General features: G+C 47.5%; 1 protein-coding gene across 5 annotated transcripts in view; it reads left to right on the plus strand.

The window, feature by feature from the left end:
- gse1 (Gse1 coiled-coil protein) overlaps positions 1-13,581 on the plus strand; it is a 663,550-nt gene that overhangs the window by 298,359 nt on the left and 351,610 nt on the right. For all 5 annotated transcript variants that reach the window (XM_038806274.1, XM_038806276.1, XM_038806275.1 and 2 more), the window contains exon 2: positions 2,059-2,233. In XM_038806274.1, coding sequence (XP_038662202.1) covers positions 2,059-2,233 — 175 coding nt within the window. The remainder of the gene's footprint in view (positions 1-2,058; positions 2,234-13,581) is intronic.

A 13,581-nucleotide genomic window follows, 5' to 3' on the forward strand; every position in this document is an offset into this window, starting at 1 on the left:
TCTTCATTACTAGCACTTGCACTCTCCCTGTCTCAATCTGCACCTGAATCTGTGCTACCGACTTAACCTCAAAAGCTGGCGTCAGCCAATCGAAGCTGTAATGTGCACTTCACATTGGATTACTCCAGTGTTGCCACTGTAGCACTATAACTGTCAGGGAGGTGAAGCATAGTGTTACAAAGATAGAGTTTTACTGCTGTGATATCAGTGTTATATGGTTCAGCCTGTGAATGGAATCAAAGTCCAGTTTTCTTTCAGTGTTCTTTAACTCATTATGATCATAAACGTAGATCAGCCGTAAATTGCGAGGTTCTCAATATCGAAAATGTAGGTCCTCTGGCCCAGTGGATAGAGTCCCTGCCTCTGAGACAGACCCCCCCAGGACCTGATGCTGAGGAAGGTGCGTTCATAACGCGGCCAAACAAGTTGAGCATCAATCCTTCCAACACACACCATTAATGGAAGGCGGTAAGAGCGGGAGAGACTCCTGGTCAGCCATGCTAGATGCAGAGAGGTGCCCCAAAAGCTATAAGCCTCGGGCGACAGACTAGAGATATATTCCAGGAAAATCTTGCTCTGTAAACAGATGAAAGACTGCCTTGTGCATCACTAGAGAAACAACAACAGCATTATTGAAACCACTGCAAGCTTGGCCTGGTCTGCCTGGTGAGGACCTCTCACTCCTCAAATAGGAAATATGCATCGGGGTGTGACATTATGTGAAATGTTCTGAATACAAAGGGTTAATGTCATACCATAATTAACCACTAGATGGAGCTAGATGCAGAACTGTATAAAGCACTGACTCACAGACTTCTGGGAGAAGGCTGGAGGGGACAGCATAGGTGTAGTGAGAGAAATCAGAGTACAATTATAGATAGAGTGCAGAGACTAGTGTTGGCTGAGTGTAGATTGTAGATTACTAGATTATTATTTACTAGAGGAGTAAGTGGTCGAGCTTTAAGAAGTAGCGTAAATAATTTGTTAAGGAACTTAGTTTCTGTGGTCTTTGTGAACACCATCCTGAGAACAGAATCACAAAGAACACCACACGGGGCAGCTCACTGTCATTTGTGCGATTCCTTTTGAGTTGATTCACTTCACCGGACAGTCTTCAGAGTTGGGCTCCTGCCCCATGTAATCTTGCAGATTTGATTCAGTAACTAAGGTCAGTTGTAGCACACAGGGTGGGGATGGAGGAGGGAGCTTTCCACCTCTTGGGCTGAGTTTGGTTCGTTCTTGGTTGAACCACAAGGTGGAGAAGGAAACCCAGGGACCAGCTGAGTCAAGTCTGTATTGAGTGGGGGATGGGACGAGACCAACACTGACCAGCCCATCCACAGTGGGGATGTTGTACCATGCACGTAGTGTCCATTGGAAACTCAAATAAAGCAAAAGTGTCTGAACCATGGAGACAAGAAGGTCCCACATCCCAACCTTGATCTGTGCTGTGTTACCTCATCTGAACTGGGTCTAGTGTTCAGGTAGGGTGTTGGATTTGGCCTCGGTGGACCGTGGTTAGTGAGAGGCAGGCTTCCCACTCTTGTAATGCCTCCTGGAAAGTGCGTGTGCCTGGTGTCAGGTTGAGGATGAAACTGGGCTGTGGTGCTTTCTGCCACACAGAACAATCACCGGGAGTGCCAGAACGTGACCTGGCCAGTGGTGTGTCTCCCAATGTGGAGTCGCTGCTGTCGAGAGAGGAGGATCGGGAAGAAAAATGTATCATGGATGTTATAATAAGGGGATCAGGGGTTACAGGGAGAAGGCAGGAGACAGGGTTGCGAAACGTATCAGCCATGATCGAATGGCGGAGCACACCCGATGGGCCGAGTGGCCTAATTCTGCTCCTATATCTTACGGTCTAATGGTAAATGGAGAAGCTAGCCTGTGTTAATGATCTTGCATAGTGGGCAATCAGCATTTGTGCTTTAGGCAGTCTTGAAATGAAACCTGGATTACACAGAGTTCCAAATTTTGAGCAGAAAGGGAGGGGAACAACAGTCTTCGCTTCTAATTTCAAACAGACTAAAATCTTCCTCCTTTCCATTTTCACAACAGGACTCATCTTCGCCGCTTCACCTTTCCAGCTCGAACAAGAAACAGGCGGCGTCGAACTCTCCTCTGGGCAGTGGGGAGGCTTCACAGGAGGTTAAGCAGGTCACCTCGGACACGGTCCTGTCACACTCGCCTCGGCTAACGGTGGATGCGGGGAGCCTGGAGCACGAAACCACAAGTGGGTGAACTGTTGCTGCTTCCTGACAGTCCGAAATGCTTTTTAAAAAAAAAAATTGCGCAGTCAAATCTTGTTAACAGGTCAGAATCTGGAGATGTTGTGCTTGTTACCAACATTTGCTATTCAACAGCTGTTGCATGGACGTACCTCAAGGAACAGTGAACTTTGAACCTATGTGAACTAGGCTGATGTATAACGCAGCAGAGATGCCTACAGGGGACAGATATAGCCTGAGGTTTAGCTGCTTCACAGCTTTTACATTTTGAATAATACATGTTCCCCTATCGGCAGCTCTACAGCTTCTAGTATTAGACAGTTTGGTTTAGGGTTTGCTCATTTGTATTCCTGTCTCTTGTGTTTTCTCCCTCTTGCTTGCTTCACGGGATGCCCCTTCCTCCAGCCCAGATGGCATCTCTGGGTCAGTCAGTGAGCATTTCACCACAGCCCCTTTGTGACGGGCAGAGACACAGATTACTCTGACCCTTGAGGTCAGTGGTTAGAGAATCGTATTGTGTCTGGGCTCTGTGGCTTTTATTCCACTGCCCCCACCACCAGCCAATCGGATGCCACCGAATGTCATCTAGTATCGGCTCCGATGCACAGTAAAGCATGGCCGACGAGGACTGGGAGTCTGCAACCTAGCAGCTCTAAATCCTGGAATTGCATGGGAACAGGAACTCCCCGGAACAGGAACTCCCCACTGGCTGGCATGGTGGCGTTGGTCATTTAAAAACTCGGTCTGGAGATGTATTGTTCCCACGGTTACGTGCAAAATGTGTGGACTTAAATCAACTGCTGTGGACTTTGCTGCTGGTAGCTGTGGTATTGTGATGCAGTGAGAATGTGAGGTTACGGGACTGGGTGTAGTTTTATGCCCCGCACAATGCTAAAGCCCCATTAAGCCATTTAGAGTAACATTGGGCAGAACATAAAACTGGTATTCCATGTTCCTGTGTCCAGACAGGCGGGGCAGGTCGGAATTATTCTCCTGTGTCAAGAGTGCCGCATCCGGGACTGGATTAACTCTAAGACGGGGGTCATTCTCCATGACATTAAACCCCCCCCGTTTTGGCAGAGTGAAGCGTTTGACACTTTTCGTGTTGTCCTGTGCTTCTTAAGGCAGATTTGATTTTGGAGGTTTCCATTTTCAGACTTGACCTCCTCCAGCGGGTTTACATGAAAGTAGAGCCATGGGACAGTATGAGACGGTGGAATCAATTCTGAAGGACCAAAGGCAGAAATAAAAACGAAGAGTTTAGGCGGGGCCCAGAAGGAGACTGAGCTTGTCCACTTCCCCGGTACCTTTGTGTGTGTATACTATTTTGCCACACAGCGGCAGGCACGTAGGCATGTGGGTGTGTGGAACAAGTCCATTCAGCACGCAGGCAGGCGAAGTAGTGGCCAGGTAATGGTACCTGGTGGGGGGGGGGGGGGGGGGGGGGGGGGGGGATTGCGATCCTTGGAGAAGAGAAGGAGATTTGAGACTGGATCAAAATCGTGTTAATGAAGTGAAACAGATTCCATTGGCTAGCCAGAGTGCACAGGTTTAAAACGATTGGCAAAAAAATCAAGAGGTGACATGAGAATTGTTAAAAATATGCAGCGAGTTATTATGGTCTGCCTGAAAGATGGTGGGTGCCAAATTCAACAGTAACTTTCAAAAGAGAGTTAGATACACACTGTAAGGAAAAATAATTACACGGTCAAGAGGATAGAACAGAGACATGTGATTAATTGGATAGCTCTACTGAATGGTCTCTTTCTGTGAATGCCACTGTAAATAGCAGAGCAGTTCTGGATAAGATTAGTGAAGTTTTTTATAACTGGGAATTCAAACACAGTAAAGGTGGGCGATTGATAAAAGAAGTAACTAGAATGTATGTGATAATGGTAGTAATTGCAAATTGTGACTAAGAGGGATAATAACAGTGCAAACAAATCTGTAAATGAATCATTCAGTATTACCGTAAACAACCTTATTCATGTACAGTTAGCATTCCATTAGCCTTTTAAACATAAAGTTTCTTTTCAGCTTTGCACCTTGTACATTTGACAGTCACGGGGCTTCCCAAAGCAGTAATAATATTTGTGATACAATCAGCTGGCATTTTTGACCAAATTATTTTTCGCTCGGGCATCTCAGTTTCTTCTCCTTTCCGTAAAACATGGAAGAGCTGTTGCTGGCTGTGTCGTAGCTGTGTGTTGTACTACATCATTTTACCAGGTTCACTTGGCTCCTCACCTCATTATGGCTTTGATCCAAACATGGACAAAAGAGCTGAACTCCAGAGGTCAGGTGAGAGTGACTGCCCTTGACATCAAGGCAGCACTTAAACCAGACTGGTATCAAGGAGCCCGAGAAAGTCAATGCGAATCAGGTGGAAAAGCAGCCCACTGGTTAGAGTCACACTTAGCGCAAAGGAAGACGATTCTGGTTGTTGGAGGCCAATCATATCAGTTCCAGAACATCGTTGTAGGAGATTCTCAAGACAGTGTCCTAGGCCCAACCGCCTTTAGCTATTTCATCAGTGACCTTCCTTCTATCATAAGGTCAGAAGTGGGGATGTTTGCTGTTGACTGTACAATGTGCAGCACCATTCACGACTCCTCAAAAACTTAAGCAGTCTTTATCCATATGGGGCAATGGACCATATTAAGGCTTGTGGAAATAATGGTAAGTAACATTCACATCTCCCAAGTACCAGGCAGTAACCAGCTCTAACATGAGAGAATCTAACCATTGCCCTTTGAAATTAAGTGGCATTACCATTGCTGAATCTCCCACTATCAACATCCTGGGGTCGCCATTGACCAGAAATTGAAGTGCGCGAGCTATATAAGTACTGTTGCTGCAAGAGCAGGTCAGAGGCTGGGAATTCTGAGGCATGTAACTCATCTGCTGATTCCTCAAATCCTGTCCAGCTCCAACAACACTCAAGCTCGACACCATCTAGGACAAAGCAGCCAACTTGATTGGTACCCCATCCTCCACCTTCAATGTTCACTCCCTCCGCCACTGACACGCAGTGCAGCTGTGCGTACCACCTTCAAGATGCACCATGATAACGTACCAGGGATCCTTCTGCAGCACCTTCAAAACCTGCCACCTCTGTCACCTAGAAGGCAGCAGATGTGGACGGCGCCGGTGGGACTCTGCCTCTTTAGAGCCGCCCGCGAACGGCGCCGCGCCAAATGCACTCCGCGGAGAATCGTGTGCTGGCGGCAGAGCGGCGTGGCCCAGTTGCTGGGATTCTCCAGGCCGGCCCTGGGCTGGGAGAATCCCGCACCACAAATGGGAATGGGAATTCTGTCTGATTACCATCTTGCCCTTTGGTCAAGGAGCACGAATGGCCAATTGTTGTTTGCCCCTGCTGCTGCCCTTCAATCACCTATGGCCTTTGTCGCTCATTATCACATTGAGTTGTACAACGTAACTATTGAAAATAATTGAGGTAAATCCAAGAACAAACAAAGGAAGGTTTATTTCATGATCGAAAGATCAGTAGAGGAAGTGAATTACAGACCGTAATCTAATCAAAGGATTTGAATGGAACCCGTGCAACAATAGAACAAGTTGCTCCACCTGAAATTTCTTGATTAGACTAAAGTTATTTTAAGTTGCTCATTAATCCAAAATCCCAAACCTGTCCTTCATTCTTGTTCCAGGTGCTGACAGCTTTGCTTTCCCAGCAGCTCCACTAAGTTTCTAAGCAGAGGACCAGTTTCACAGCTGTCTGTACATTCAATGTCTTACTAAAGGTTAGCATCAGAAGGCAGAAGCAATACCAGAAATAAAAACAAAACAATGCTGGAAATCTCAGTAGATCTGGCAGCGCCTGTGGGGAGGGAAAGAACAACAGCAGCATTTGTGTGTGTGCGTCTCTGTGTGTCGGTACGTTTGTATACATGTCTGTGTGGGTATGAATGCCTTGATCCACTGCATATCGCCACAGCCGGTCCACAGCAGACGCCATCTCCCTGGCCCTACATTCACCCATGAAGCATCTTGACATAAGGACTCCTTCTTGGGCAGTACGGTGATGGTGCAGTGGTTAGCACAGCTGCCTCATGGCGCCGAAGTCCCAGGCTCGATCCCGGCTCTCAGTCACTGTCCATTTGGAGTTTGTATATTCTCCCCGTGTTTGCGTGGGTATCGCTCCCACACCCCAAAGATGTGCAGGGTAGGTGGATTGGCCACGCTAAATTGCCCCTTAATTGGAAAAAAATTAATTGGATACTCTAACAATTTATATTAAAAAAAACAAGGACTCCTTCATCAGACTCCTATTCATTGATTACAGCTCCACCTTCAACACCATAATCCCAGCCAAACTCACATCAAAACCCCAAAACCGAGGACCTAGCTCCTCCCTCTCCAACTGGATCCTCGCCTTCCTGACCCATAGACCACAATCAGCAAGGATAAACAACGACACCCCTTCCACGATAGTTCTCATACCCCACAAGGCTGCATACTTAGCCCCCTTCGAAACTCCCTATACACACACGCCTGCATGGCAAAATGTGGCTCCAACACCATCAACAGGTTTGCTGATGACACGACCGGAGTGGGTCGGATCTCCAACAACGATGAGTTAGAGTACAGGAGGGAGATCTAGAACCTAGTGGTGTGGTGTAAAGACAACAATCTCTCCCACAACGTCTGCAAAACTAAGGAGCTGGTCATTGACTTCAGGAAGCAAAGTATTGTACACACCCCTGTCAGTATCAATGGTCCCGAGGTGGAGATGGTTGACAGCTTCAAATTCCTGGATGTGCACAACACCAACAGTTTGTCCAGGTCCACCCACATTGATGTTCCGACCAAGGAGGCACAACAGCTCCGACACATCCTCAGGAAACTCAGTAAATTCAGCATGTCCACATTGACTCTTACCAATTTTTACAAATGCACCATAGAAAATATCCTATCTGGCTGCATCACAGCCTGGTATGGAAACTGCTCAGCCCAAGGCCATAAACTACAGAGAGTCGTGAACACAGCCCAGTCCATCACGCAAACCCGTCTCCCATCCATTGACTCTGCCTACACCTCCCGCTGCCTTGGGAAAGCGGGCAGCATAATCAAAGACCCTCCCACCCCGATTATTCTCTCTTCCAACCTCTTCCATCGGGCAGGAGATACAAAATCTGAGAACATGGTTTAGCACAGGGCTAAATCGCTGGCTTTGAAAGCAGACCAAGGCAGGCCAGCAGCATGGTTCAATTCCCGTACCAGCCTCCCCGAACAGGCGCCGGAACATGGCGACTAGGGGCTTTTCACAGTAACTTAATTTGAAGCTTACTTGTGACAATAAGCGATTTTCATTTCATTTCATTTCATTAACAGGTTCAAAAACAGCTTCTTTCCTGCCGTTACCAGACTCCTGAATGACCCTCTTATGGACTAAACTGATCTCTCCTAACATCTTCTCTACTGAATAGTACTACACTCCGTATGCTTCACCCAATGCCTGTATCTGTGTATTTACATTGTGTATTTATGTATGTCCTATGTTATTCCATGTATGGGACGATCTGCCTGGACTGTACGCAGAACAATACTTTTCACTGTACCTCGGTGCACGTGACAATAAATCAAATGTTTGTATGTGCGTGTCTATGTTTTTGTGTGTGTGGGTCTGTCTGTCGACGTGTGTGCGTGTGGCTAAAAATCTGGGGTCACCACTTGACCATGTAAATAACTAGCTGGGGAATAAATAACCAGAGTTTAAAATGACTTGCACCTTTCTCCTCCCACGGATAGCCTGTCTGAGAACAGCCCACTGTTAGAATGCAGCTGAGGAACAGAGTCAGAATTCACTGTCACTCACTCAGTGACTACGGTGCCTTCCTCTGAAGGAGGTGCGCATGAAACAGGTGCAGTAGGGCAAAAAAATAATTGGAGCAATGCATGAAGAGAGCATCATAATAAATAAACATGCAATGAAATAATGCATTTATGTAGCACCCTTCATGTCCTCAGGGCATCCTTTATTGCCAATGAATTGCTTCCGTTGTGAAGTTACTGCTGTCATGTTGGTTAAATGTAACTAATTTGCATACAGCAAAATACCCGCAAGAAGCAAAAGCGGCGAAATGACTAGTTAGTTACTGTATTTTGTTTAGGTGCTGTTCGTTCATAGGATCATAGAATTTACAGTGCAGAAGGAGGCCATTCAGCCCATCGAGTCTGCACCAACCCTTGTAAAGACCACCCTACTTAAGCCCACACCTCCACCCCATCCCCGTAACCCCACCTAACCTTTTTGGACACTAAGGGGAAATTTATCATGGCCAATCCACCTTTTCTGCAATCATTAGACTGTGGGAGAAAACCAGAGCATCCGGAGGAAACCGATGCAGACGCGGGGAGAAAGTGCAAACTCCACACAGACAGTCGCCCGAGGCCAGAATCGAACCTGGGGGGAGCTGTCAGGCAGCTGTGCTAACCACCGTGCCACCCCAAATACAACAGCAGGGATGTACTGTGGAGGCTGTATAAAGCCCTGGTCAGACCCCATTCGGAATATTGTGAGCAGTTTTGGGCCCCGTAGCTAAAGAAAGATGTGTTGGCCTTGGAGAGGGTCCAGAGTATTTTCGCAAGAATGATCCCCGGAATGAAGAGCTTGTCATATGAGGAGTGGTGGAGGATTCTGGGTCTGTACTCATTGGAGTTTAGAAGGATGAGGGAGACTCTCATTGAAACTTACAGAATACGGAGAGACCCAGATAGAGTGGACATGGAGAGGATGTTTCCACTAGCAGGAGAGACTAGAACCCGAGGACACAGCCTCAGACTGGGATGAGGAGGACTTTCTTCACCCAGAGGGTGGTGAATCTGTGGAACTCTTTGCTGCAGAAGGCTGTGGAGGCCAAATCACTGAGTGCCTTTAAGACAGAGATAGATAGAGATAGAGTACCCAATTCATTTTTTCCAATTAAGGGCAATATTTTGTGGCCAATCCACCTACCCTGCACATTTTTGGGTTGTGGGGGTGAAACCCACGCAAACACGGGTACAATGTGCAAACTCCACACGGACAGTGACCCAGAGCCGGGATCGAACCTACGACCTCAGTGCCATAAGGCAGCAATGCTAACCACTGTGCCACCGTGCTGCCCTTTGAGATAGATATATTCTTGATTAATAAGGGGAACTGTGGTTATGGGAGAAGGCAGGAGCCTGGGGATGAGAAACACATCAGCCATGATCGAATGGCGAAGCAGATTCGATGGGCCGAATGGCCTGATTCTGCTCCTATGCCTGATGGTTGTATGGCCTGCCCACGCCATTCAACATGATCATGGCTGATCATGGGCTGCAGTACCATTTCACTGCCTCTTCCCCATTTTCCTTCATTCTCCCGGCTGGGTCACTGTCTGTGCGGAGTCTGCACGTCCTCCCCGTGTGTGCGTGGGTTTCCTCCGGGTGCTCCGGTTTCCTCCCACAGTCCAAAGATGTGCGGGTTAGGTGGATTGGCTATGCTAAATTGCCCTTAGTGTCCTAAAAAATAAGGTTAATGGGGGGGGGGGGGGGGGGGGGGGGGGTTGTTGGGTTACTGGTATAGGGTGGATACGTTGACTTGAGTAGGGTGATCATTGCTCGGCACAACATCGAGGGCCGAAGGGCCTGTTCTGTGCTGTACTGTTCTATGTTCTATGTTCTGTGAGATCAACCATCTGTCTTCCCAAACCTTATATATGTTCATCGATGGAGCATCCACAACCCTGTGGGGTAGTGAATTCCAAAGATTCACAATCCTTTTTGTGAAGTAATTCCCCCTCATCTGAGTCCTAAATGATTGGCCCCCGTATCCTGAGATTGTGGCCCCGTGTTTCAGATTTCCCGACCAGCGGAAACAATTCCTCAAGTCCTCTTCCGAGCCCCTTCAGAATCTTGTACATTTCAGTGAGATCACCTCTCATTCTTCCAAACTCCAGAGAAATTAAATCCAATTTGCTCAGCCTCCCATCACAGGGCGAACCCCTCCTCCCAAGGTCCAATTTAGTGAATCTTCACTATACCGCCTCCAATGCAAGTATATCTTTTCTTAAATGTGGAGACCAAAACTGCCCACTGTAATCCAGATGTGTCTCGTACAACTCTCGCAAACTTCCTTATTCCTACATTCCATTCCCCTTGCAATAAAAGCCAACATGTGCCTTTTTAATTGCTTGCTGCACCTGTATGTTAACCTTTTGCTTTCCTTGTATGATGATCACAAATAAGCTTTGTTGAACATCGCCTCTGACACACCTTTAAACAAAATTCTGCTTTTGACCAAAGTAAATAACTTCACACTCCCCCACATTATAATCCATCTTGTTGCCCACTCCCTTAACCTGTCTACATCTCTTTTCAGCCTCTCTGTGTCCTCCCCACAGCTGAACGTTCCACCTAGCTTTGTATCATCAGCAAACTTAGGTACATCTTTCTATGTCTCTCTGTCTAAGTCATGAATATAGATTGGCAATAGCGGAGGTCCCAGAACTGACCGCTGTGGTGTTCCACTGTTCACTTCCTGCCAAGGAGGCAACCATCCTGTTTGTGCCCATTCTCTGCTTCCTACCTGTTAACTAACCCTCTGTCCTCACGGCGCTGAGGTCCCAGGTTCGATCCCAGCTCTGGGTCACTGTCTGTGTGGAGTTTGCACATTCTCCCCGTGTCTGCGTGGGTTTCGCCCCCACAACACAAAGATGCGCAGGCTAGGTGGATTGGCCGCACTAAATTTCCCCTTAATTGGAAAAATGAATTGGGTACTCTAAATTATTTTTTAAAATAACTAACCCTCTGTCCATGCCGTTATATTACCTTCCTCCATACACACTCATCTTGTCTACTCGCATTTTGTACGGCACCTTATTAAAAGCAAATAACCCAAATTGAAGTATTTTTTTTTACAAGTTAGTCATTCTTTAGTGGGCGACCAATTTGCAGACAGCAAGGTTCCCCGACAGGAAAGAGATTATTGATCAGTTTGGGTGTGGTTTCAGCAATAAATGCTGACCAGGACACTCCTGCGTTTCTTCCAATAGTGCATGGGATCGTTAACGTTTACGTGGGAGGGCAGACAGTGCCTCAGGGTTTGTCAGCCTGCATCATGCGCGCCAATTCCTGGAACCTTTAGGAAGGATTTCCCTTCCTGTCAGCCAGCGGGGCTGTTTCCCCTCGCCTTGGCCTGAGCGTGGGCCATTTCTGGGAATCTCACTGAGTCGCTGCACTCGTTTCCTTCCTCTCACAGCTGTGTATGCACCCTCACCAAACCACCTCTGGCCTGCATGATGACTCTTCTCAGTAGTAAAATGTTTGTGAGTTATGTGCGAGTCCCACCTCACAGCGACTGGTTTGCACTGACTTTCACAGAACTAATCACATCCCCCCCCCCCCCACCACCTCCACCCCTCCCCCGCCCTCCTCGTGAGCAGTGGTCAGGAGTCATGAGTTAAAAAGAACCATTTCTCATTTTGATTTGCTGCGGGGGGGGAAATGAGGGAAATATTTATCTCAAGCGTCGTGCTTCCCCGCCCGGTGGAATCGTTTCTAACCACAGAATGGTGGCCACATCACAGCTGCTGACTGTAATCTATCCTCAGCAGGTGCTCCGTTGCCTTGGGGTTCCCTGCGACCAGGTGGGGGTGGGGTTACTCAGAGGAGTACTGCTCCTGATTGCTCAGAATTTACTGCTGGGAAACATGCATGCATGGTCATTGGGTGAGGGTAGGACGGTTCGAATGGAAAGTTGGACAAGGTGAAGCCATGTCGCGCATAACCTTGCAGAATAGTTACCTTTTTTTTTTAAAATTTTAGATTACCCAATTATTTTTTCCAATTAAGGGGCAATTTAGCATGGCCAATCCACCTACTCTGCACATTTTTGGGTTGTGGGGGCGAAACCCACGCAGACACGGGGAGAATGTGCAAACTCCACACAGACAGTGACCCAGAGCCGGGATCGAACCTGGGACCTCAGCGCCGTGAGGCGGTTGTGCTAACCACTAGGCCACCGTGCTGCCCGCAGAATAGTTACCTGACACTGCTTCTGAAAACAAGCACAGACATTTTTGGGGCATGGATTAACAATAGAAGCTGCAGGGCAGCATGGAGGTGCAGTGGTTAGCACTGCTGCCCCACGACGCCGAGGTCCCAGGTTCGATCCCCGGCTCTGGGTCACTGTCTGTGCGGAGCCTGCACGTTCTCCCCCGTGTCTCCGTGGGTTTCCTCCGGGTGCTCCGGTTTCCTCCCAAAGTCCAAAGATGTGCAGGTTAGGTGGGTTGGCCATGCTAAATTGCCCTTAGTGTCCAAAAAAGGTTAGGTGGGGTTACGGTGGGGGTGTGGGCTTGGGTAGGGTGCTCTTTCCAAAGGCCGGTGCAGACTCGATGGGCCGAATGGCCTCCTTCTACACTGGAAATTCTATGAAACAAAATGTGCAGGGTAGGAGGCTTGGCCATGCTAAATTGCCCCTTAATTGGAAAAAATGAATTGGATTCTCTAAATTTCTTTTTAAAAAATTAGAAAACAATAGAAGCTGCGATCCTAGCCCACTCCCCCTGCAATATAGGCAGAAAAATCTGAAATGATTATGTAACTGATGTATTTTCAGCAGCTTGCTGTGCTGTGCTGTGCAGATTGTGGTAGCACAGGGAGATTGTGTAGAAGGCATTAAGTTGCAGATGCTGCTGTTGAGTTTGCGAGCTTGATCTTTGTGGGAGAATAAGGCAGCACGGTGGCACAGTGGGTTAGCCCTGCTGCCTCACAGCGCCGAAGTCCCAGGTTCGATCCCGGCTCTGGGTCACTTTCCGTGTGGTGTTTTCACATTCTCCCTGTGTTTGCGTGGGTTTCGCCCCCACAGCCCAAAAATGTGCAAGCGAGGTGGATTGGCCACGCTAAATTGCCCCTTAATTGGAAAAAATGAATTGGGTACTCTAAAAAAATTTTTTTTAAGTCTTTGTGGGAGAACAAGGTCTAAGTCAGTGAAAACAAGCACTTTAACAGGTTCCAGTAGGAAAGTATTGTGTCCACTATGTGCTGTATCCTTAAAGCAGGATAAATGTAATAAAAAGACCAAAAGCCTGTAAATGTAAGAAATCAGGCATTGGTAGGTTTTATCGTAAACAGGGAGTAATGAAACTCTGATCGCTACAGGTTAACATAGAACCATAGAATATAAGATCAGTAGTTGGCCGTTTGGCCCTCCGAGCCTGCTCCACCATTCATAATGATCATGGCTGATTATCCAACTGACTCACCTGTTCATCCAACTGAGTCACCTGTTCCCACTTTCCCCTCATATCCTTTCATCACTTTCGCCCAAGAGCTACACCTAACTCCTTTTTGAAAACATACA

The sequence above is a fragment of the Scyliorhinus canicula genome, chromosome 9, assembly GCF_902713615.1.
Source record: "Scyliorhinus canicula chromosome 9, sScyCan1.1, whole genome shotgun sequence".
In the NCBI taxonomy this organism is placed as follows: Eukaryota; Metazoa; Chordata; class Chondrichthyes; order Carcharhiniformes; family Scyliorhinidae; genus Scyliorhinus; species Scyliorhinus canicula.